Raw genomic sequence first — 26,316 nt, 5'->3', positions numbered from 1 at the left:
GGACCGAAGAACAGATCAAGAGAAAGCATTATCAAGGATGTAAAAGCTCGGCTGGTATTTCAAACAAAGTTCTAGAAGTGAAACTTTAAATGCTACCATTTGTTGTGGTTTGAGCTTAGGCAGCCCTGTGGTGCAGTGCTGAGTGCTGTCATTTTACTGCTGCAATGGTGTGCTGCTTTTGTTTTGCTTTGATTTATTGTGCTGTTAGTTTCTTTAACTTTTAGTTTGAGGTGCCCCTGTTTAGCTTCCTTCCCTGCTCTGTTTTGGGATTTATTCATGTATGTGTTCTCTATTTTGTTTTTTCATGAAACATAAGCTAAAGAATTTTTTTTTAAAAATAATAGTAAAAAATTGTGTCCTAGCCCATACCCTATCTTTATGAGGAAAGAATTTGCAACGAATAGCTTTTGGAAAGCTTTTGAAAAATCAATTAGAGACAGGAAAAGCTCTTGGAAAGCAACGGTCAGATTTTGTACGTTACTTTCAGTGAAATGGTTGAAGAATTCTCTGCATATTATGATGTTTCACCGACTTTGGCGACCATGTTCCATGTATGATGTGCCAAAATTCGTGCCTAACTGAAGTCATTATGATTTTATTCCCCATCATTAATAAGTGGCCCCTGCCCCTCTGGTTTTCCCCATCATTAATAAGTGGCCCCTGCCCCTCAGAACCAGAATAGAAAGAAAAATTAAGGATATTTTAGACCACTGAAAAGACGGATTAAATTAATCCCGACTCACTTAAACCGTCAGAGGTTGACCCATGGTTCAAGTGGATCGACCAATCTTGTAGGGAAAAAAAATTGCTTAAATGTGCTTTTAGTTCTTATATTTTGTATTTTTTTTATTTTGATTTTTACATTTTATTTTACCATTTTTAATTCCCAAATCAATTAACGTCAGACATTTAGGTTTTTTCCGTCACCCAACTAAGAGTAAAAGCTGACGTGGCTGACGGAGGAATAAAAAAAATAATATAATCACACACATTAATTAATTAAATTAAAAACAAATATTAAAATAAATAAGAAATAAAAACTCATTAGTTTTTTGGAAGAACATGAAGATCACAAGAACTCGAACCTAGATCAAAGAACTCAAGAACACATGTCTCTCTCTTCCTCTCTCTCTATCCATCATGCCCACGACCAGTAATCACCACCACCACCAACGACCCACCAAAGCCAACAACAACCTAAACTCAACCCAACCACCATAAGCTAGCCGCCACCACCACCGAGACACCACAAAATCCTAAATTTTTACAGATACCCACATGAAAAAAACACATTTGATCCAAACTACATCAACACACTTCCCAGACATCTTACAATGGAAATCACACATACAAATAGAAACAAAAACATGTCAGCAACTCAGATCTAAACCCAAAGACAGCAAAAAATAATAATAATATACAAGAAAAAGAATTTTCTAGGAGCTGATAAATATTGTTAGCAAATCTGGGAGAGAGAGGGAGAGAGAGAGAGAGAGAGAGAGAGAGAGAGAGCAAATCTAAGTTCATGAAAGAGAGAGAGCAAATTTGGGTTCGTGGATATTGTTATGGATTTTTGTTGTTTTTTATTTTTCTTTGTCTCGACTGGATTCGGTTGGAAAAGAGAGAGCAAATATGAGTTCGTGAGAGAGAAATTGCGAAGGGAAAAATGGGTAGAGGGGTTAGAGCACTGGGTTGAGCGGCGGTGGAGCAGTAGCAACAACAGTGGAGCGTCGATTCGAAACCCAGAAAAACTCAGAACAAGCACAAAAGCATCGATCTATATCCAAAACTCATGCGAACAAAACCCAAAACAACCAATCTTCAAGTCGCCACCGCTGTCACCCTCAGTCTTCAAGCCTCTACTGTCGCCTTCGCCGTTGTCATCACCCTTGTCGAGAGAGCGAGATCGAGAGGTAGAGATAGAGGTTTGGAGAGATTTGATGGGGATTGTGGAATAGCTCAAAGAGAGGAGAAGAGAATTTTTTTTATTTTTTTTTATAAGTGGAGAAGAGAAATTGGTTTATAAGGATTTGTTTGGTTTTAGTTAGGAATTGTAATTGGAAATGGAATTGGAAGAAAGAGATAGTTTAAACATGTTTCCAACCAAAGATTGGGGAAAAAACATGCTTTTCTGAATTTTTCGAATATTTTGTTTTTTTAACTTTGTTCAAGATACTTTTTAGATCTTAATTTTAGTGGTTTTTGGGTTTTAATTCTATTTTTTATTTTATTTTTTTAAAATTATAAATTTTTAAATTTTTATGCTGACATGGCATTATATTCTGTGTGATTATTATTTTTCTATTTTACCGTCAGCCACGTCAGCTTTTGCTATTAGTTGAGTGACGGAAATGACCTAATGTTAGGTATTAATTAGTTTAGAGACTAAAAGTGGTAAAAATAAAATGTAAGGACCAAAATAAAAAAGTGCAAAATGTAGAGACTAAAAATGTATTTACAAAAACAAAAACAAAAACAAAAAAAATCTATTTTTCCTCATCTAGATACGACTTTGTTTATTTTACAGTTTCATACTCACAAATCTCTCTTTCACTTGCTTGATTTCCTCTTTCTACTCATATCAATTTTTGTTTTCTCTCTGCCGGAACCAAGTTAAATTGTGTGGCCAAATCTTCCTCAATTTGCATCAGTTAAAAAAATGACGTTATTTAAAACCCCATACAATGTTGTATATTATTTAATGAATTGTTAGTAAAATATTTAGACATAATGGGAATTGCATGTTAGTCTTTGACATAGATTGAACATATAGTTTAAGTGTTCTTTTTTAGAGATATGAATTGTGAGGTGGCAAAAGTGAAAGTGACAAGGGAGCAATATCATTTTAAGTATTAAGTTAAAAAAAACAAAAAAAAATTAAGTCTTTAAATAGCTCACTTTAACTCTCTTAATCGTACTGATTGCCAGACACTAAAATCCCATTATGGAAAAACTCACTACTATCCAAACACTATCTATCTCTTCACTTAAGTGAAGAGATTAAAAAAATGGGCTATATGAGTAACCTAGTAACGATTATTACGATATGTTAAGCTTTAAAGTGTTAGGCTGATTCCATGACAAAGTTTGTATTTAAATATTTGAAATTGGTTGTATTTGGTTATTGCAAAAAATTTGTCAAGAGCTACATTTAAGATTCCCAATATATTGAAGGCCATAAAATTTCACTCAAGTGAAACTGGAAGGGCTTAACAAAAAAGCTGTAGCCCAAATAGTACTTTCACTCTCTTAAAATAAGGATTGTGGGTGAGAAATCCTGTGTTCAATCTTGCATGTGCAGAATGAAGATTACTAGCCAAAAAAGAAAAAAGCTGGAAAGTTCTGACCTAGTGAAAAAATAAGGGCTCGTTTGGTAATGTTGTTCTAATTACGTTGCTTAAGTATTGTAAAAATATATGTTGTAATGTTTAAACAATGAAAACTGTTGTTTAAACGTTATAACCAAACATGCCCAAAAGTTTACAGTAGTGAAACTAGAAGGGCATAACAAAAAGAAAAGTGAAATGTTCATAAAAAATAAAAATTAAAGAAAAAAACTGAAAACCCAATTCATTATAAAAGAAAAGATGAGTTGTAAGGAACACATATGATTTAGCTCTACTTTCTAATACTAATACTAATAATATATGCTAGCTGAACCACTACAATGTTGCTTCCTCCTAATCCTCATTGAGGTAAAGCTGTCTGATAACTGATAAGGGCTAATAATCCCAGTCACATTTTCTGATCAGACACTGGATGATTTAGACAACTAAACGATAGCTGAAGTTTGTGATGTGCAGGAGCAGGACTACATCGATCATATCTCACACTCAAAATTAACCTAGTACATTAACTTGTATTCTATATCTATGCTACGTCATTCATTTTCACTTTTTTGCTTCTGCTTCTGCTGCTGCTGCTGCTGGCTTTGGCTCCTCTGGAACTCCACCATCAATGCAACTCCTACACCTCCTTTCTACCCATCCTTCTATATCGTTCTCCCCATGCCTTCCACCGCACAGCCGGGCAATGATTCCTGCTATGACACCTACAATAGTGATCACTGCTAAAACTACCACCAGTGTCTCGATTGATCGGTGTGTGTAGCGATTTGGCTCCACCACCGTTAAAGTTGGTGGTGCCTCAGTTAGTGGTGGCTGCTCATCACGTAACCTTGCCTCTAGAGTCCCCAACACTAAGGACACAACCATGACCATGAACATAAAGTAGTTGTGTCGGACTCTTTTAAATGTATCCTCTATATTTTGTAATTGATTTTTATATAAAGATAGACAAAAGAGATGATGTAGAGAAAGATGTGACAAGGAGTAACTAAAATAGATAAAGAGTATATATATATGGGCAGGAGTGAAAGAAAGTGAAGACTGGAGAGGGTAATAGAAAGAGATTGAGTTCGATTGAAAACTTGAGAAGGTAGGTAGATGGAAATAAATAAACAAATAGGGACACAAAGCTATGGAATCAAGAAAAGGAGAAGATGAGATGAGAGTGAAACTATTCTCTAAATTGAAACTATGGAGAGGCACGGAAGGTAAAGAGGTTGAAAAATGAAATGAGAGAGTGAAGATACTGTTTAGGAGTTTGGAACAACAAATGCTATCGGGTACATAATTAATAATGTGGAAACCGAAAGACACACGAAATGTTTGTTTAAACTTAAAGGTAGAAGATGAAGATGAAATAGGATTCCAGTATTCTTTTTGGCCGTGGAAGTGGAAGTGGAAGTGGACTCTACTTACTTTTTGGCACTTTGGATCTTCTTCTTTCCTTTTCTTTTTTTTTGTTGCTGAATAGCACTTTGGATCTTCTTTGGGTGATTATTTGATTTCCCTTCCATCTTTTGTTACTTTTTAATCTACTTTGGCTTTTCTATTTTTTAATATTAAATAAAAGTTACAAAGGCTAATTTCAACCTTGTCAGTGCGTGACCTGACCGTTGAATTGCTCTTTGACGCCAAAAGTGAATATTTTGTGAATCACGTGTCAATGTTCACTTTGTGACCCCGAAAATTATGTTTATTTTTCCTTTGGTGACTTTTCCTAGTTTGTCATATGTATGCTCTTATTTGCTGTTACCTTGTCTTATGAGACGTGCAACTCAGAACTTTTAACTCTCTCTGTGTCACGCACGCAAATACACACACCCACACACACAGTGAACAGTCAGCTAATTTGTCAACTTTGTAGAAATATGGATAGCCAGATGGGTATGAAGCACCTGAAGGGTCAATCAACTAATAAGATGACTTTTTTCGGGTTAGGGTAATTCATCAAAGAACAACCGCAGTCCAAGCAGCCTGCCCTGCACACCATGTGCAGAATACAGACTCATGAGTAGATAAAGATAAAAGAAGTTATTTTAGTTGCTTGTATTTTTATGTATCTATGAAATGTCACTTTTAAGACAAAATACTTCTTTTTTTTTTTTTTCTTTTTATAAGAAAGACAAAATACTTCTAAGTTCTCAGCGATGATATCGATTATCGAACCTCCAACAATTTTATATAGACAGACAATTTTATATAGACAGACATGCATAAAGACATACATGTGTCCTCTTTGGATTTCAGGATCGACTTCACGATTTGACAACACATGTTTTTGGATGTATATACTTTATGGATATGGGGATCTTATTAGGGTAAATTCGTGTGTAAATGTTCATCACCAATAATTAATTAAAATTTTAAGGTGTGATTAATCATTTATATCTATTTGATTTTAAAATTTATTACCAAAGGTCTCAAAGATTCCTAAGAGCATCCACATCAGTGGATGGATAAGTGAGTATAAATGTGTAAAATGAGAAAAAATCATTAATTTTACACATTTTAAACAAAAAAGCCCCTACATCAATCCCTCTAAACTCATTTAAACTCATCTATATCATCCACTATGCTACAGTACCGTGTAAATTTACATGGGTACTGTAGCAGATGTATATGTTTTTTTTATTGTTTTTTCTCTCTCCTCCCAACTGACTCTCACCTCCCTCCCTCTCTCTCTCTCTCTCTCTCTCTCTCAGACACAGCACCTCTCTCATTCTCTCATCTCATCCATTTTTTTCCTCTAGCCGCCGATTGCCGTCGCCGCCGATAAGAGCAAGGTCAAGCAAGCCGAGTCGCCGGACGGCCATCGCGAGGAGGGGGCGGTGCTGTGAGGCGTCGATCTTGCTCCGATTCGTTGGTTTTTTTTTTTTTTTTTTTTCTGGTGTGGGTGAGGCTCGACGAATCGGTGGGTTTGGCTCGACGGATCGGTGGGTTTGTTGAAGGGTGGCTGATCGGTGGCTGATCGGTGGGCGACGAATGGGTTTGGGTGTGGGTGTGGGTGAGGCTCGAAGGATCGGTGGGTTTGGTGGGTTTTTTGAATGGGTTTTTTTTTTTTTTTTTTTTTTTTTAAGGTTTTCTTTGGATTCCGGTGTGATTGGAGGCCGGAGGAGTCGACTGTGGCTGTGCCGGGTTGTGTTGGATTTTTTTGATTGGGTTTTTTTTTCTGGTTTTCTTTGGATTCCGATGTGATTGGAGGCCGGAGGCGTCGACGGTGGCTGTGCCGGGTTGTGTTGGATTTTTTTGATTGGGTTTTTTTTTTTTTTAACTGGTTTTCTTTGGATTCCGATGGCTGTGAGAGAGATGAAGGTGGGAAGGAAATAAATATTTTATTTGAGCAAACGTGTATAATAAACAACTAATGTGAGGGGTTTGTAAAAGTGGGTGTGTAAAAAAAAAAAAAAAGTAAGTTTTTTAGTGTAAAATAGAAGAAAATTTTGCATGAACTGATGCAAATGCTCTAACCTAAGTAAAGGTTAAAATCGTGATTCAAACTAGAAACCTTTTTTTTTTTTTTTTTTTTTTGAGAATACTAAGGGGCTGTTTGTTTGTTTTTTGTTTTTTGTTTTTTGTTTTCACCACTCTTCACTCAATTTTCATCATTCATCACTTATCACTCATCACTTAAAATACCCCAATTTTATATACCCACCCGTTTGGCACATTTTTTTAGCTTCTCATCACTCAATTTTTTCCTACTTTTTTGTGAGACCCATGCCTGACTCCTCACCCAGTGATTTCTATTAGCCTACCCATGAGGAGGTAATTATTCTTGTTCTTCTTCTTCATCTACCTCCTCCTTCTTCTCCATCAAACCCAAAACCCCATCTCCAAAACCCCATTTCCCAAAACCCCATTTCATCAAAGTTTCCACAAACCCATCTCCTCCACCGCAACAACAGCCAAAACCCATCTCAATCTCTAAACCCCGCAACCCACTTGATGAATACATCTGCAACGAGGCTCGCTGCAACAACCCAACCTACTTCCACCTCTTCTCCACCAAGTACATCCCTTTCAACCTGAACCAATCTCACTAAACCTCCGACGATCAGTGCAGTGGCGTGAGAATGGTTTTCCAAGGTCGGGGCGGCACGGGTTGGGTGAGCTCTGATTAGTGACTGCATGCGTGAGGAGGTGATTATTCTTGTTCTTCTTATTCTTGGGTTTTGAGAAGTACAATTAAGAAATCTAAACAAGTAATGGGTATTTTGAAACCTATTCATGTTTGTTCTGTGATGAAGAACAAAAAAAAAAAAAGAACGAAATGACAAGATTTTGGCGAAAAGGAAGAAAAAAAGAAGAAGAAAGAACAAACTGAAGAATATTGGAGAAGAAAGAAAAAGAAAGAAAAGAAAAGAGGAGAGTGAAGTCAAAAGTTGCGGCTAGTGGGATCCTCAATGTGTGTGTATTTACTAAAATGTCATCAAAACTTTGTTTCCATAACTTGAAAACACCTAAAATGTGTTTTCAGTTTCCATAACTCATCACTCAAAAATCAGAGAATTGAGTGATGGAAACAAAACTTGAAAACAAATCCAATCAAGCTTTCTCTCCATGGGTCCCACCATTTTTGAGTTATAGGTGATGGAAACAAAATTATGGGTGATGGAAACACAAAAACCAAACAACCCCTAAGTATTTGTAACACACACACGGAGAGATGGGAGAAGGTTTTTAAAGAAACTTACAATGGTGTCTATCCAAAAGAGCCCTTCAAACTAGAAACATGAGTCTGGAAGTTCGGTTAAATATAGGAAATGTGTTTTTTTCTATAAAAAAAAGCATAAGAAATGTGTTAGGCACTCTGCCACAATGTCTATCTTATGATGATACATTATTTTGACCTATTCCTAAGCTTTGCTTTACTAATTGACAAATTAATTGGGCTATCAGTATTTAGGTTTTGGTATGCAATGTCCCATTGTGCCATAATATGTGACATAAGTTTACTCGAGTAATATATATATTAGGCTTTGAAGAGAAATTTAGGGGTTGGAAGATATACTTGAATATCAAGAGACCCCTATGGCCTAACTAATGGTTTTCTCATTTCTTCCCGTAAAAGCATTCACATCAATTTTTCTATCTATTTTAGTATAAAAACTTGCTTTTCTTTTCTTTTCTTTTTCTTTTTTACTAACCTATTTTTACAAAACACTCACATCAGATTATCTATTCTACACTTCATTCTATTTAAATAATCATTATTTTTTTATTTTTTTATTATTATTATTATTTTCTCTTGTTTTCTCTCATCTCTCAGTTATCTTCTCTCTCTTCTTAAAGACTCAAACGTGTCTCTCATCTCTACCTCTTCATTCTCTCATCTCTTAACTTCTTCATCTCAAACATCTCTCTTCTCTCAACTTAATTTCTTCACCATTGTTGTCCTTAAAGTTGTCTAGGGGTCAGGTTGGGGCAAGTTTGTACCCAACCTAGACTCGACCCGACAGTATTGAGTGGGGGGAATTTTAACCCGCAACCAACCTGAATGGAGTTTTGGATTGGCAGGATCTAGTATTATCAGTTTCAAGTGTGTATTGGTCGGTTTCGGGTTTGTAAATCTTTCTGGATTTTGGTCAAAATCTTGCTAGATCTCGTCAAATCTGACTGGATCTAAAGAGATATGATCGATAATCCTCCGAATCTATCGAGATCTGGCCGAGATCTCGCTAGATCTGTTGAGATCTGGCTAAGATCTCCTTAGATCGCTGGAGCTTGAGTTCGGGCTTACCAGATTTTTGATCGAAATTAGCAATTTCTAACTAGGAGAGAACAAGTCTTTGGGCGGGTCTAGTTCGTCACTTTCTCAGACAACAAAACTGCCACTCAAACCAACAGTATCAGGTCTTGGCGTCGGCAACCCACGACTCACCGAACCACCATTTGGATCGGGCATTTATTGGGTGGAGAGCATCAAGTTCAGGTGGGTCTTTGGGTCTGGGTGAATGGTGGACAACCCTAGTCGTCCTCCATCTCTCTCAATTTGATCCACCATCCTCTTCTTAATTTGACCCAGCCAAGACCCAACTTCTTTCTTTCAATCTAATTGGCAACAACTCTAAGGAATCACGAGTACATCGTGCCACGACAGCAACTCTCTCTATGTTTATCGTTTGATCTCACACATGACTCAAACATGAGTTTTTTGGGTTGTGATGAAATGGGTCAAGATGAAGTTGGGTTAAGGTGAAATGAGTTTTCTACGTTGAGGATAAATGCTACTATGATTTTCTGTTGAATTTAGTTTGAATTTCTTTTGATTTTGGGTTGATTATTGTTGTTGATTTTGCTTTAATTTTTTGTTGATTTTGAGTCAATTTTGTGTTCAGATCATTCTTACTCTGTGGTGAAGAGAATGAACAATTGAGAATCATTGGAGCTGAGATGGGAGAGATGAGAGAGTTGAGGCGGAACGAACAAAGAGGGAGAAGTGAAGGAGAGGAGTTTAGTTGTGTAGAGAGAGAGAGGGAGAGAGAGAGAGAGAAATGAACCAAAATAAATAATAATAATAATAAAATAATATGATAGAAAGCTATAATAACCGTGTATATACACAGCTGCTTGAATATTTACACAACAATGCAATGCATTATCTAATGCGTGTGAATTTTAGGCATATTGTGTAAATTTTACAACGTTTTTGTATTTTGCACTCATGATGTGAGTGCTCTAAGCCTAAATAACCATCCTCCAGAGAGCTTATTGGATATACATAAACCAAAAGAGGAAAATTTAAAAGAATATCTTTTGTGTGTAATAAAACCCATGTGTGCGCTAACAGCTTTCACCTTGGGCGAACACATTTGTCCAACCATCAAAATGGCCCATTTAAAAGGGGTTAGCAGACCCATGTAGATATTTACTAACCAGATTCATTTAAAGAAGTGCTTGAAAATTAAGACTAACCTGCTAGATCCTCGCCAACTTATTTAAAATATGGAATGTGCTCATCAAGTGCACCATTTTGTGAATGTGATAGCTCTTTGGATTTCGCTTGAGTCGCTATGATCTACCGTGTGAAACTCTCGTGATGGACCAAATCACAAGGAAACTGATAGGTTAAAATTTCATGGAAGAATAACTGGATATTATAACTGGATATATAGTGCTTGGATATTGAGAGTTTGAGACCTAAAAAAAAAAAACAGAAACAAATAATTCAAACCAAGGACTAGGAGAGATCCAGTTCAGCTTATTATAACCCAATCCCCGGCTGAAAAATAAATTATTTCAAAAATAAGAGAGGCAGAGAGAAGGATTACTAAAGAGAAGGCGAAGCTTTGTTTGAGTGGTTTTACATGGGTGAAACCAAAGGGACTTCTGGGAAAATGATTCCTTAAGAGTTTTTAGAATCTCTGGAGAGCTGATTATTGAATATAAAGTAAAAAATTAGCCCCCAAAAAATTTTGTAAGCCCTAAGAACTAGTCAATTATCTCCATTCCTTCTTGCTCATCATAGCCACATCTTGCTGAAAATTTATTAGGTACCAGAACTAGCTCTACATGGATTTATATTATGAGCAAACATCAAACATGAAAATAAAAGAGAGAGAATGAGAAACTCACGATTTCTTCACATTTACTCAGTTCTAAGTTTCACAGCTTCATCAAAACAACCCATAACTGGGTCACATTTCCTCACTTAAATTTATTTGGTTGGGTTCTAGTTAAGTTTCGCTCTCTATCAAACGAACCCATGTTCACACACTATCAAACAAACCCATAACTGGGACGAGTACAGGAATAAAAGTGCAGCAAAGACATTAAGATCTGAATCAAGTTTAAAACAGGAAAAACATGGGTTTAGGAGTAGGAAGTTGTATTAAATATGAACAATAACTGAAAAGACAAAACCTTCAAGATTCAGTAGGGCGGGACTTGACAATGAAGTTCTGGCGGCTGATGGGATTCATTACCACAGGTGGACCTGCAGTGCGAGGCCATGCCTGGAATTTCCTGTCAGTTTCTTCCAACCATTCCTTGTTTGCAACAGTTTTTGGGGTAGTTCCTGAAATGGAAAAATAAATCAACTAATGGTATTAATTTTAATTTAAACCACGAGATGCAGTAGTTGAACATATATAATTAAACTGGTGAATTGGAGGAGCTTCCCTTCCTGTCATAAAACTAAAGCTACGCCTACACGCACTCCTCCTGTGTTTAGTCTTCAATTGGCTGGGGGGATGTTTCGTTTGTAGTCTTTTTCTTATGGACTACTACTCTAATAGTCTTATGTGATGTGCATGTGGTAGGGTAGTTACTTTTTTTAGCAGTTGAGTGGAGGGGAATTGAGAAAGAAAAGAACTTGCCCCCAAAAATCTTCTTGTCAGCAAGAATATGGTCGAATGCAAATGAAATTGCAAAGGATCCCAAAACTGCAGATATGATGTACTTGGCTGCACCACCCATCTTCAAACTGCATCCATTTCCATTTCAAGCTAATTAAATAACTTAATTAATATATATATATATAAATATATATGTATATATAGTACTTTAGAGTTTGAGAGTCTACTAATTAACACTCTAATTTCATCATAATAAGCAAAGAAATAATTCACTCCCTCCCAACTAAAGTTTAGTAGAGTTTGAGAGAGAGTGAGAGCTAAACCTTTTGTAATTAAAGCTTGAAATGTAAAAACCTATTATTTATTAAGTTCAATTCTGCAACAGATGAAACATCATGGAGTCGCAACCATACAAACAAAAAAGACAAATCTAAACTGAGAAATTGGAACCCTACACCACCCAGGAATGGAATGGAATGGAATATGATGATGTTTCTTATAATTATTATTACTATTAAAATTAAAATTGTTCAAACAGAAAGCATAAGAGTTACGATCATTCAAACAAACAGACCATACATAAAGATAAAAGAAGATATGGAAGAGAAAGAGAACTGACCAACACACCACAGCACTTTGCGTTTCGGTGTTCCTGTTGCTGATTCTTGAAGCTTCCTGAATTCGTTTCGATGACACCTTTACCAATTTATGTATATATTTGGTTTTATATAATACTCTCTACTTTCTAGTTTCTACCGCCAAAACGAAAAACTAGTATTTTGTAATTTGCAACTTGTAAACCGCTGGGCCTGGCCCAGACCCGGACCTAGATCACATATCCGGTTTAGGTTTTACTTTTCTTTTTTTTTTTTAAGGAACTAGTTTTACTTTGGGCCCAACCTCTACTCTATATTTATTTCATCTATATGTTGAAAAACAGTTTAAAAAATAAAAAAGCGGTGACAATTGGACTTCACATCCACTGGGTATAATCTCTCCAGTCACTCCACTGGGTTGTGGTTCTTCTTCTTCGCCAAGGCAAGAATTAATTAAGTCAGTATCCATTCTTCTTTTGATTTTGAGGTTGAGGTTGAGGTTGAGGCTCATTTTTGTTATTATATTCATGCCTGGTACCTTCAGGCTGGTTGGCCATATTTGGGCTTGCGGAAAGGAACTTGAACTTGTCTGGGCTTTACTAAAACATACTATACCCATCACCTTACAATCAACTCCAGCCCAGCAATCTGACGGTGTCGTCGTGGAGAAGAAACAGGAGCCCTAGGTTTGCCCCTACCTTTTCCTACCTTTTATCACCATCTCTTTTTCTATTTTGCAATAATATGACATGCGCTATAATAACAATCATAATGCAATATTTTATCCATTGCACCAGTTCAAAAAAATTGTAATAACAATAATAAAGAATCTTACAATCCAATTAAAAAAAAAAAATTTCTTCCCTTCTATATAGTAGTAGAATTGAAGCCAGAGTTTACTTTGAGAGATGGGTTTGATATCCCAAAAAAATTATACATATAATCAAGCTGAACTCTACGTACACCAAATTGGTAGATCTTTTTTAATTTTTACATTGTAGGCAAAGAATTCAACTTGTTGGAACGAGAAACTGTCAACCACAGCTTTGAAACTCATCATACCTAGGGAGGAGAAGAAGCAAGAAGAAGACCTCATCCTGAATCTGGACATCTATAAAAATAAAATGGATAGCAATTAAAGAATAGGATGTGAACAAGTAACAACCTCAGTAAATGCTAATTACAAACAGTGATTCTGCAACATACTAAGAAGCAATCACAGGCTGTAGAGTAAGAAGTGAGATGGACCGGATACCCATAGCTGGGATGGGAAGCCAAGCCATTGAGTTTAAGACCAAGAGCTCACTTGAGTATTGATGTTTTTCTCATCTAACCCACCAAAATGTGTCTTTACACTTCAAGACACTCAACAGCCAGCAGCTTTTAGAAAGTTATCAAATGGACTTGATGCCGGTAGTCTGAACAAGTGGGGATGATGCTGGTATTCTGCTGCACACAGCATCGGAACAGGACCAGGGGTTGGTTGGCCTGAATTGGAAACAAAGTTTTCGTCAAGGAAAGGATTGCCAGCCTGCATATCATTTGAGTCCACAATGTTAGAAGCTTCACTTGAGTGAAGGCATTAGGCAATGTTTTAAGACCTTTAAGCCCAAACGTGCACCTTCTTAAGACTTCTAATATATTTGCAAGCAAATGGGAAACAAGAAGAGTACATATGCATACAACATAACCTAGTCCCAACTAGAGATGTATGTTGCACGGTTCAAATATCATGCAAGTATGTGCTCAATTCAAGTTTACTAGAACAAGAAAGTACCCCATAATAACTTACATCAACCTGGGGATAGGTTGACATCTTCTTCACCTCAGGCTCATGAATTTGTAAACTAAAGTTCTTCCCACTTTCCTGTTTCTGTTGGATAATCATCACATTGGACATCTTCTGCTGCTTTCCCAAGAGTAGTGCCTCACAGTGGCGGGCCATTTCCTTGTAAGGCACATCAGGTGCAGTTGAGACAGAAATTCTTCCAACTTGATGTGCCGTTTCCAAGACCTGTGCATATAAAGCACACTATTAAAAATTATGTTGTAAGAAACCACTTCTCAATCTGAATATCCCTTACATTGGTACTCTATAAAGCAGTAGACACTAAGTAAGAGGGTATGAAATGGCTAACATACTGATTCTAGAAATTGATTGACACTCAAAAGATAGGGAGTTTCTGTCACCAACTCTGAATTATGTTTGGTTTGACTTTCAAATGAATCTGCCAACAAATCATCGTCCATTGAAAAAATTGGAGCAACCTGAAAGACAACAACAAAGTCATGCAAGTCCAAGCATTAATGGACATAACTTGAAGTCATTACCTCCTTAACAGATTCACTATTCTTCTGATCAACCTGACATATTTTATGTGGACTACCCACGAACAACTGGCTTCCTAGTGGACACACATCCTCAGGTAAAAATTCATGGAGTAGCTGCTCCCTTATAGTGGACAACTCAGACTGCAAAAAATGCCAAAAAATATTATAATAGAAGATAACAGTATAAACAAGTTATTCATTCAAGGCAGTCTAAGATGTGTAAAATTTATATAAACGCTTTACTTCTGATAAATTTTCCAAGCTCTTTACAATCTCAGAAGCAAAGGACTCCCTAGTTTGGTCTTCAGTGATATCTAAATCTGAAAGAAATTTCAGAGCTGAATTATCATCTTCTTCAGATCCATAAACGTTTGCAGGATGGTGAGATCCAGTTTTAACAGCCTGTAGCTTACAATCCTCCACCAAACATAGGAATGGATCAACCTGAGTCCAGCATGATTTAAGGCAAACATTAAGAAATTTGACTTGAGAGGTGTTTAATCACCACAAACCATGTGCTTGATATTCATCACTTCAACAATTAGTCACATGAACAAGTTACATGTATCTAGTCCTTGCAAAAAATATTGGAACTTTTAGGCCTGCTATTGCTAAGTAAATGAATAACAATGTTAACCAATGATTACAGCTTCACCAGCGATGACTCATACCTACCATTTTATCTGTAAGTGCTGTCTTGGCCCTATAAACAAGAGGAAGAATATTGTATGCTTTTGAAGAAAAAAGAATCATTGAAGTTGCCAAGGTAAAGAGGGATCTGCGACATGAAGGTGGTAGTGACCCTGCAATAGAAGTGAGATATGGTAGCTGAAGAGTTGAGATCCAATAAATGTAAGATCTAGCTTGTTCATTCTTTGCTTCATGAGTATGCGTGTAATTGACTAAAAAAAGCGAAAAATGAATAAACCACAAGCTAATTATACCCGAATCCAATCACTTTGTCAAAAGAGAATTAAAAAGTCCAATCAGTTCTTAATAGTTAAACATTCTAAAGCCTGTATATCTATGCCTACCAATGGCATTGTTGTAGCTTCTTACTCTACTCTCCCCATGTTATGCAACAAGTGCAAGCTGTAACTAGAACATGCAATACATGCTTGTCCACTCGTAGGATAGAAAATTCAAACCTAGTCCATCTAGACATATGGGATTGAAAGTAGAATAACAAATTCAAAAGCTGACCTCTTTCATTAAGAGAAATGTCTCGCAGTGTAAATGCTAACTGAAAACTTCGAACCAGAACCTCATTACTGGAATTCTGCAAGAAATGTTAAACCATAATAGAAGGGAACAATAAAGCTCATTAAAACTTAATACATAATTAATGTAAAAAACACAGGAAGTTCCTTGCCAATGATCCTTCAGTCACTTTACACCTCCTATCATCTCTAGGGTACAACCCCTCTAACCTCTTAACCCGTCCAAAAAAAAAAAAGAAACATTTTAATGTGGCAAAGAAAAACATAGGAGGTTCCTCCAAAGTCATTTCTGATAAGTAGAATATATGATTACTAATACTATTCTAATTTATGTGACTAGAACCCATCCAAAGAACTAGTTCATTTTGTAAGTAACTATTTAAGGCTCAACGTATATGTATTTAGTAGCAATGTCCTCTATTTGCACCCCATGGAAACCTATTAAGTTGCAGGCATCATTTGAAAGTTTAAATCGCAGTTCATCCAAATTGCTGTTAACACCATCTATGAAAGATGAAACAAGCTTTCTAGAAGAACAAGTAATAAATAAAGCCCAAGTAAGGTTTAGTAGAGAAATCCAAACTAATCAAGTATTTTGCTAAGCAAAAAAGAACAAAAAAATTTCACACTAGAATCTTCACAAAATTCACGTAAATGACCTGCCCTCTTTCAAAACTAATTGTAGATATGGAAAGCTTTACTATCATTCTTCTGGACTAACGTACTCTAGAAAAGATTAAAGCCACTCTCACAACTGTTTTGAGGTTCCTAGGCACAATTAGGAGTTTATGAGACTAATTGACCTGATTAATAAATTATGCTCCAAAAACATGGCATTAATATCATATCTAAACAGCCCAAAAGTGAAATGAACATACCCAAAACTGCTTCTTGAAATTACAAAATAGTGTTATGACCCAAATACCCCTATAAAATTAATATCCTAGCTGTAGATATGCTTCAGATGGCTTCTTTGATTAACATGACAATAATTATTAGTATTTCCTGGTTCTGACTTCTGAGGGACATAGAAACGCATGAAGCACTTTCAAAAGTACAGCTCAAACATGCTAATAACAAGGATTATTATCAAAAGAAAAGAACCTGACCAAAAATAGCAGCATCAGTTTATATAGAAGAAAAGCTAAACTCTATTTAACATTATTTGAGCAATTACCTTGGCTCGAGAGAACAGCACTACAAGACTGTATGTATGAGAAATTGCTTCATAGTTATCAGGAGAATTTGCAGGAGAGATGGACTGAGCCCAAATTGATGAAAGCAACAGAGTAATCTGGTGGCTGCTGAGCCTCAGGGAATTAACCTCCTGAAGTTTAATATTCATAAAAAAAAAAGTCACATTAGATTTGATGGTACATCAAAGTAAGACCATTTTTTAACAACTGATAACTGACAGCATGAAATCCGACCTATAAATTACAGAGGGGCTTGATATAGATTAGGGCCAGAAATTTGTTGCATTCCTATCCAATCCCAGTAACCCTGATAGCTAACATATAAAGCCTAGGCCCCTATTCCAGCCGAACTTTTGGCTCTGAACTGATTCCTAGGCCAGTAAATATATAACTTTAGATAGCAATTGAATCAGTGCGACAGATTTTAAATATAATGTATTTAAGGAGACTACCCTCTACTTCTATGTGCCCAGTGACATCCAACACCAACATAAAGCACAAGTCACCCTTAGGAGCAACAACTACACTATGATTCTATGACAGGGTGGGGTAACCAGGGCATGCCTTAATGAGCAAGCCCTATGATGTAACGGATATGGATACCTGAGATGGTAAAGACATTTCCAAAAACTTACCATTTCTTTATTTGAATTGATCACAGCATTTCCATCGGTTGTCATAGACACAAGGGGGCTTTTCATACTATATACTCGACTGTAGGATGATTTCAATCTATTCAGCATATCATTATTAAGATTTCTTGGTTCCTCCTCACTAACACCATTTTCTTTGTTGTCCTGAAAAACATTTTCCTTTGACAAAAACGTGTCCTTCTTTAGCTTCTCAAAAAGGGCAGCTGAAGAAGAAAAGACAGAGACGGTTCTTGAAAGCGTCCGTGGAATAGATGAGGATGGACGAGGGCAAACCGACGATGGCACAAGAACAACAGAAAAGATTCGATGTGCACCAACTCGTGTTTCGTGGTCTGGATGGACCATAGCTGGGAGTAATTGGTGAAACAAAGCCTCAGGGAAAGCCTACAGAAAGAAAGAAATTTTAAATGCAGAATTATATCTAAAGCTAAAAAGTAGTTGAGGATGAAAAACCAATAGAAAAATAGGTGCTGCGTCTTGCCTTATTTTGATATGACAAATTGGGTAAGGAGGCTACAATTTGAGCAGTACGGTAAACAGCTGAAATAGTAGTTCTGGCTAGAACTGTAATAGTTGAGATGTTCTCCAACATCACAGCCATATTATCAAGAATTGGGCCTGCGTCACCAATCTGTGGGCCAATTGCAACTCAGTTTTATTTGAAAACTCAAATAATAACTAATGAGAGTCAATGTCAGCAGAATTAGGAATCACCAACACAGGATATGTATATAATACAATACATACATCGGGATATGTCAATTCTTGAAAATTTTAGGATATGATATAGCCTGGATACTTCAATCAATTAACATATAAATCAACATTTTTGAAGTACATGTTATAGTATTTTATAGTATAAAAAACAATAATATTTTAAATTGAAAAGTGAATAGAAAACAATAACAAGCGTAGTTCTAGACCATAAAATTTTGGATATTAAATTGATTTAGGAGCTGTGGAATATAATTACCACCTTATGTGATAACTGCACAAGGCAGTCATCCACCACTTCCCTGAAGCTTCTATTCCAATTTATGATGTCAGCTCCAAGATTCGCATCATCAAGTGAACAATGTATGCTCTTCCGCAAATGCCTCATGACATCACTTAATGCACCAATCATTGCTACAGAAGGGTTGACCTTTGCATCTTGAGCAAGGGAGGAGGTAACCTGAACAATGTCAAGCTGTGTTTTGGGTTTTTTAAGGACATTTTTATGATCAAGATGCTTAATTAAAATGGAAAGCAAGAAATGTGTATTTTGCCCTGCAAGAGGTAAAGAAGAAAAATGCAGGAGCTGTTAATCATCAAAGTAAAACTAAAATTGAAGGGTAGGGCAACAGTATTAATGTTTAAAAACAACAGTAAAGAACCTCAAAATCCAAAATGAGTTGAGTTATAAATACCAGAATTATCCATTAAAAACTGCATATCCTTTAGGACTGGCAAGGCAAGACCATGTTCAGGGGACCATAAATTCTCACTGTCAAAGTAACGGAACAAAGATTCTAGAACACGCCGCATTGTTGTAGCCTCCTTGGCTAGCTTGGCCATGTTATGCAGGCAGACCCTAGACCAAAAGCAAGGATTCTTGGCATCTTCTCTGTGAAAGAAAACCAGGACGAGTCATTGACAGTTGAAGAATTAAAAACAAAACTCCTATGAAGCGTTTGCAGTATTTGCTGCCAACAGATATTATACTGACATATGTATTTCGCTTTTTTCGTTCGCAATTGTTCTCCAAGAAGGAACCCTAATTATGATATCTGGTGAATGAGAGACATGACCCTCATTTTTTAGGACTTCTTGCACCCAACGATTCTGGGGACCTTGCTTGTCATGGTCCATGTTCTCTGACTCTTTATTAGGACCTCCATAGTTTTCCAAGACCACTGAAACAACCTGTTTTGTTGAATATCAAAAGAAAAAAAATGTCAAAGGACCACATAGGTTACTAAATAGCATTGTGTAACGAAATGGTAATGAACAAGAGCTGCTTCACTTGTACAAATTTACATGCAATGTCAATAAGATATAAAGAAAATGTGAGCTAAACTGTTCTAGACCCTCCAATATCAGTGACACACCTATATTTTTCAACCTGTAAATCCGGAGCTAAATGATAAAGTATGTGACAGTTATTACTTATTAAAGTAATTGAGGAATTAGAGAACGATAAATTTAACAATCTTAATTGTGGTAGAATAATTCTTCCAGAATAATCACGGTTAAGTGTATACATAAAACCCTATAGAGTCCTATAGAAGCTGCAAAAAAAATTTTATAGAGGATACAACAAACCACAATAGCTCAATAATTTCAGTATATAACAGGCTACAAAACAGAACTAGGACACAAAGGCATAGATGTCAGGTAGAGGTTCATAAGATTTATCCAAAGTTGAACTCTTATTTCAGACACAATTAAGTGCACCAGTCATGTAGCAGATTCCCAGTGAAAAATAGAATGATTGTGAGTGTATATATATTCTACATTAAATGCTCTGCTGTGTATGCACGTCAAACACAGAATATATTTATAACCAAGAAGCTGCTCTGTGCAGTTCAAAAAAGAAGTAGATAAACTTGGATTAAGATTTGCATAAGTCTGAATCTCCTTACATTATCGAACTCGACTGAAATGTGAGAGAATTCGCCCATAAACCAAACCTACAAAGAAAAATAGATAATCCAATCCCATTAAAATATAGTATGTGGGATGCTAACAAGGGAGAATACATAGCTTTATAAAGGGAAAAACAAAAATTAAAACAGAAGATATGGGTATTTCTGCAATGATTTCAACATATTCTTAAGGAAAATTATATATAGGAATCCAATCTTTACGCAAGAAGAAAACAAAGAAATGAAACATCAGTGAGGTCAATTAATAATTATGATGAAACAGAGATATTGCAAAATTTTGGGACTAAGGTTTGGTTGTTGTTGCATGATGAAACAAAGAGACATGAAAGAATCAATTTTGCATACATGACGGCATAATAATGCTTTGCAGCAAAAATTGAGAATAAGCATGAATTGAGCACAAGTGCACTTTTTCCCAACTTTGCAAGAAGAAAACAAAGAAATGGAACATTAGTGAAGGCAATTCAATAATTATGCCCTCTTTATTTTTCTTCTCCTAATTGGACTTATCAGAACACGTCAAGGCATATCCAGAAAGAAGATTGCAACCATCCAAACTTGTACTAAGCATAAGGCAAAATTATGATCATCCAGCAACCTTCTATTCCTGCCTAAACCAAGGCCAGCTTTAAACCAACTTGAACTCATGTCCCTATATTTTTGAGCTGTTGACCCATTCCATATGCAACATTCCCTAACACCAGGAGGCCATCAGGAGTGACATGTGCCATGATCCTCAAATTCCACCACCAGCCACAGCAGTGACAAGGTATCTGTAGTATGCCCAGTCACACATCTAACTAATTTTGAGATACGTTCTCAAGGTATCACCCTAGATCCTTATATTTCAAGCAATGCAAAGAATGTCATCTTGAAAACAACACTCAATGGCCAACCTTACAGGCTTACATCACAACTCACCTCTGCAGGGGTAGATCAATACTTGTATGCATATCCATAATGAACCCACTCTGCACTCGGAAAAATCCCAATGCAAGGGCTACCTGTCTGATCTCCAAATTAGAGTGCTCCCCTAAAAACCAACTATTTGCTCTAACCAATCTCACCAAGACTAAGAGACTAAGTGTTGACCAAGCACCTAACATTCCTTTACTAGGGTTAGCCAAAGTCAACAGGGGCTACCGTAGACATATCCTTTTTGTCTAATCAAATAGTTAGGATTGATCACAAAATTTATATAATTGATTTTTAAAAATTGAAGACGTTCATATTACAGCCTTTGTTTGCTTAGACATTTTTAATAATTTGAATCCAAGCATCATTAGTGATGCAGAAACGACATAAGTTCAGAATTACAGCCTTTGTTTGCTTAGACATTGATAAAATAGAAAATAAAAGTTCAAATCTTAGATCTTTGTTATTTGAAATTCTCTCCCACCCACCTTCAAATAAAATTTTTTTTTTAAAGGTGTAAGATTCAAGATCGTGTATTTTTTTACCCTCCATTTCTTCAATGACCAAACAAAGGGTGATTTATAGCTGTGAATCTAAAAGTACAATAGCAGCATGATGAATAAAGTACCATTGAAGAAAGGGCTTGGAGCCCAGCTGAACGTAGACTTTGTGCCCTTTCATCCTCCCCCACTTCTTGAGCTAATTGACACAGTTTCGGAATAAAGGCTTCTAAGTTAAACATATACATTCCATCACTCTGCCAAATTCAATACAAGGAAGTCAGTTTGAAGTTTCTGTAGGGAGAAACAGGAAGAGCAGGAAATGAATTACAAATGAAGCTGAATATCCTGCATTTGAAGAATACATTTTAAAGATCATAACTAAAGCACCAGCCAGGGAACCGACCTGATTATTTACAAAGTCAAAAAGTGTTTGGCATCCTATAATTTGCATTTCATCTTGCCGTATTTGATCCAGCAGAGTGTGGATAATGCTTAGTAAGCTACTTGCAAACAGAGGCCTGTGAATTTGTCAACCTAGGGTTAGTAGACTTTTAAGGTTGTCTTGTAGCTTCAAAAAGTTAAGACTTCAATTTATAAATTTCTTCCAACTAAAGCGGGCCAATATAACTTTCCTGTTTCAAAACACAAACAAAAGTATAAAGCATGGAAGAAGGATAAACTCACATTTGCTCCTTACAATAAATTAATAACTTCCTGTAAATGCACATGACAATTTTTGCAGATTGAAAATTCTCATTTCTCAATTCCTTGTAACACCTTTGCTCAAGAGACTTTGTAATCTGATCACCATAATTGCAACTTTCATCAAAAAAGCAGTAAATCTCAACTAATTGATAACATATGAGCTATTAATTAAAAAAGTAATCAGAACTATCTATATAATATGGTTTCTACAAAATATAAAATATAAAAATTGTAAGAATAGAGAATTGCCAATAAAACAATTGAAGTGATGCATAATCTATGAATCAGAACTTTCTTGCATATTGCTTACATATCTTCTAGATTAAATTTTGGAATATAATAACATGAAAAAACCAAACAGTAAAGTTTTTTCAACTGGAAAGTAACTCATGCACTCAACGGGACTTGAACTAGGACCTCACTCGCCAGATGTGCCAGTTGACCAGAGGCCATTGGCAATATGAAATTCCTCACACATTGGTGCACTATATTGAATCACCAATGGGAACAATGGAGAGCATTGGGAGAATAATACAAGGATTTAACCAGTTGAATGGTCTCACAGTAAGGCAATATGAAGAAACCGATATGAAATAATTTCTACCAACCTTATAGAAGATCTCCAACTCATTATTAGTCCGGTCACATTTATCTCATTCTGATGTAACATGACCAAACTTTTATAATGTCTTTTATCTGTAACGCTATAATCAATACCCGAAGCTCTCCCTTATTAAAATGGATAAGCCTTCTTGTTTGCAATTGGTTTCCTAACATGGTGTCAGAGACCTCAACAACATTCACTTCTAAGCAAATGCACCAGTAAACTGAAGCTGCCCTTTCCTGGCCACTTATGTGCCCAATGGGATCAAGTCAATACTTTGGCCTTAGACTTCGTTGTCAATCTATAGAGCTGTCACCACTCATACAGAAGAAATGCCACAATGCTTTGTTGTGGCAATTGGAGTTCCACCTTGACTACAAGCCAAGCCGGAAGCAACTCGCTACTACTCTTGTTGGGATTGGAAATAGGTGGGGAATCTAAAGATCATAGTAGTTCACCAACCTCTCAGCCAACAGTGTTCCAATCTACTTATTATTACTCATTAGTGCCCTTCACTTCAACTAATACTACTTTACTTCCAGCTTACTCCCAATTCAAAGCTACTTGCATATAAGAGCAAGGTGCAAAAGCCTGCGCATGGTGATTCACAATTTACAGCCCCAGCACAGGTTTAAATCATTTCTCTCTTTGGCCAGGGATACCAGGTTAAGGGGGATGCCACCCCCTTGGGACTTCCACTAGTTACGGTTGTTGAATCTCGTGCAAGTTAGGCTGTGGTTGTAATGGTTGCAAGCGGAACATAGGTGCTTTTGGTGTGTACTCATAGCAAATCTTTTTTTTATGTTTCAACTCCACTCTTTCTTCTGCTTGGACACGTATCAGGTATGCATAATGCATGTTTAACGTCAATAAAACAACAAAGTTATCATTAAAATGCAAGCTATCATGTGTTAATTGGCTTCTTGATGTAATTTGATCATATTGAAGGGATTTCACATAAATTTGGGTTTGGCTCAACCTTCCATAGTACAAAGTATCCAAAAATTATCCCGAATTATCAATAGCTCAGCCAAATATGGCCAATCCATGGTTAGTTTAATGCAGATTTAACCCGTTTTGCACCATCAGTTTGTGACCATAGACCATACAATTCTATGAAGTTTGTTGAACACCAGGATCCTTGTTTTCAATTATCAAACATTTAATTCTTGCTGTTGAAAGGTCTGTGACTTATTTTTCATGTGGGTGAGGGAATCTCATTATCTTTCATGCTCAAATTCTTTAATATTTTTACGCTTCACTTTCAACCAAGCTTTACTTTCTAGAGAGTTTGTGTGTGATGAAGTTCCCTGGAGAGTTATCAAATCAAGATATTGAGAGAGCACAACAGTGGGAACAAAGCTTACAAATATTAATTCCATGAACAAAGATAAGAATGTTTAGCATGTAAGATCCGAATTCACCATCTCCATGGGAGACAACTCTTGGAGAACCTTTTCAACAACTATTAGATAATAACGCTAATTTGTACTTGCAGATTTTGACATCAGTGAATATCAACACGCTATTAGATACATAATGCTTTGCACAAACCAATTATACCTTTGGGATACGCAATGGATTTTTAGCAGTATATTCACAAAGCTTTCCTATTTTCCGGTCATTTGGTCCTTCCTCCTATCAAAATATAAGGAACAAATCTTAATACTTAACACAAGGAAAAGATTGAACAGTCAATTATGAAAGAGAAACAATACTGGTGCTGGCAACTTTAATTGAGCTACACGTGAAGCATGTTTATAAAGAGAAAAGTACTTTTTTTTAATTTTTTATTAATTTTGCTTTTGATAATAAATACCAAAGTCCAATAGAAAGAGCAGAAAACAGAGTGTAGATGGGAAACCCAATTTTCATTTTAAGATGTATCTTTTTCCCCCTTTGTTGGAGGAAGAATAGCATGTAAGACCAAATTTTGGTAATATTACGTATGATACAATAAAAATAGATCTCTAGTGTTGATGTTTTGTTGAGGCATGATATATGATGATAAGTAGTAGCAGTAGTGTAAGTGACAAAATTAAAGAAGGAGGAGAAAGACCTGAAAGCGAGGGAAAATATCAGCGATGAGCTTCTTGTACCTCTTGACAGGCTGTCTAGACCTAGCCCTCATGGCGGGGCAAAAGAAACAGAGACCACCGCATGCCGGCAATACTTGGCGTGATATCACACCCGAAACCACGCTCATTTTCGATTTGCTGCTTTCCTTCCCCTCTAAACCAAATTCAATTATTATTATTATTATTATTAGGCCAGCCCAGCCCAGCCCAGAGAATGGACTGACTGACTGACTGTCTCTCTCTCTCTCTCTTTCTCTCAAATCCAATCACCAATCACCACCCAGCCTAGCCTAGCCAAGCCTGTAATTGCAATTGTAATTGATTCACATTCACATTCACATTCACATTGGGTGCTACAAAATTAATATAACAATTGGCTGTAAACAATGCATACATAAAAGAAGAAGAAGAAGAAGAAGATTGTATTAGAAAATTAAAAGGAAAATGGATTTTACCTCTCTCTCTCTCTCTCTGTCTGTGGAAAGGGGCAGGACAGGGCAGAAGCTTGAATTCCGGCTAAGCCGACCACCGTGTAAACAATATTATTATAATAGTACTATTGTACCGGGATTCCAGCGTTTTCTACCGCTATTAACTCTCTGTCTCTCTGATTTTTGTTTTTAAATTTTAATAATGAGAATGAGAATAATAATGATAAATGTGTGGGGGAATGAATGAAAGAAAGAAAGAAAGAATATATGGTAAGTTTTAATAGTCCGGTTGGGTGGCCTGCCCTGCCCTGCCAAATGAAATGGCTTGATTGATAGAAACTAAAAAATGTCCAAACGCGTTTATTAAACGAGGGTGAGGGGGAGGGGCATTCTTTCTATTTATATTTGTATTTGTATTTGTATTTCAAAGTTCAAACCAAATGTTACTTGCCTTTGTCGCCTTTTTATATTATTTATTTACTGTTGACTTGCCGTTAAACAGGATTTGTGGGACCCACCATTACTTGGCACTTGACTTGGCACCGGAATGAACGAACGTGTCTTTAACGAACACCGTGTGCTGTCTTCCACTCTTTCACATCTCCCTCTCTTATTAATAACTATTCGTAACTAAACCCATAGTATTATTATTATTATTTTAATTATACCCACCAAATCAACTGTTTATTTACCGTTCGGTCTCAAGTTCAGTTTTAAATTTAAACTCAACCATTAAACAAAATAATCATTCAATATTTTGAGAATACAACAAAATAACATTCTCTTCTCTCA

General features: G+C 36.3%; 2 protein-coding genes across 7 annotated transcripts; both read right to left on the bottom strand.

The window, feature by feature from the left end:
* Window positions 1–10,910: 10,910 nt before the first annotated feature.
* LOC142609322 (uncharacterized) lies at window positions 10,911–13,523 on the bottom strand. The gene is made up of 4 exons (XM_075780893.1): window positions 13,461–13,523; window positions 12,264–12,382; window positions 11,666–11,772; window positions 10,911–11,364 (listed from the first exon to the last, which is right to left on the bottom strand). The coding sequence occupies exons 1-4, from the start codon at window positions 13,521–13,523 to the stop codon at window positions 11,213–11,215; spliced, it is 441 nt and encodes a 146-aa protein (XP_075637008.1). The 3' UTR covers window positions 10,911–11,212.
* Window positions 12,998–25,888, bottom strand: LOC142611220 (protein SEMI-ROLLED LEAF 2). Of its 6 annotated transcripts, XR_012839982.1 has the most exons (21): window positions 25,549–25,888; window positions 25,075–25,393; window positions 24,579–24,653; window positions 22,391–22,506; window positions 22,110–22,224; window positions 21,832–21,960; window positions 20,265–20,312; window positions 19,349–19,545; window positions 19,050–19,246; window positions 18,614–18,909; window positions 18,122–18,271; window positions 17,623–18,024; window positions 16,969–17,118; window positions 15,775–15,850; window positions 15,247–15,374; window positions 14,815–15,015; window positions 14,572–14,712; window positions 14,383–14,508; window positions 14,033–14,254; window positions 13,547–13,728; window positions 12,998–13,351 (listed from the first exon to the last, which is right to left on the bottom strand). XR_012839982.1 is itself a non-coding variant. In XM_075783267.1 (20 exons), exons 2-20 carry the CDS (start codon window positions 25,219–25,221, stop codon window positions 13,607–13,609), a joined length of 3,096 nt encoding a protein of 1,031 aa, XP_075639382.1. In that variant the 5' UTR covers window positions 25,222–25,393; window positions 25,549–25,888; the 3' UTR covers window positions 12,998–13,606. The 6 variants fall into 6 exon arrangements, 5 of the variants coding, with proteins under 5 accessions (XP_075639382.1, XP_075639384.1, XP_075639385.1 ...); XM_075783267.1 differs by having other exon boundaries at window positions 12,998–13,771; window positions 14,018–14,254; XM_075783269.1 differs by having other exon boundaries at window positions 12,998–13,771.
* Between the last annotated feature and the right edge of the window lie 428 nt (window positions 25,889–26,316).

The sequence above is a fragment of the Castanea sativa genome, chromosome 9 (genome assembly GCF_040712315.1).
Source record: "Castanea sativa cultivar Marrone di Chiusa Pesio chromosome 9, ASM4071231v1".
Taxonomy (NCBI): Eukaryota; Viridiplantae; Streptophyta; class Magnoliopsida; order Fagales; family Fagaceae; genus Castanea; species Castanea sativa.
This window is presented reverse-complemented; position numbering and strand designations above follow the sequence as displayed.

Bases quoted from the DNA above. Each gene is read 5' to 3' on its own strand.
- LOC142609322 (XM_075780893.1), bottom strand. From the start codon at position 13,523: ATGGCTTGGCTTCCCATCCCAGCTATGGGTATCCGGTCCATCTCACTT. The intron at 12,383-13,460 runs GTGATTGCTTCT...ACTAGAAAGTAG, and splicing joins CACTTCTTACTCTACAGCCT to AGAGTATTATATAAAACCAA. The intron at 11,773-12,263 runs GTCAGTTCTCTT...AAATGGATGCAG, and splicing joins CAAAGTGCTGTGGTGTGTTG to TTTGAAGATGGGTGGTGCAG.
- LOC142611220 (XM_075783267.1), bottom strand. From the start codon at position 25,221: ATGAGCGTGGTTTCGGGTGTGATATCACGCCAAGTATTGCCGGCATGC. The intron at 14,509-14,571 runs GTAATGACTTCA...GTTGTCTTTCAG, and splicing joins ATAGTGAATCTGTTAAGGAG to GTTGCTCCAATTTTTTCAAT. The intron at 14,255-14,382 runs GTATGTTAGCCA...TTATATGCACAG, and splicing joins TCAATCAATTTCTAGAATCA to GTCTTGGAAACGGCACATCA.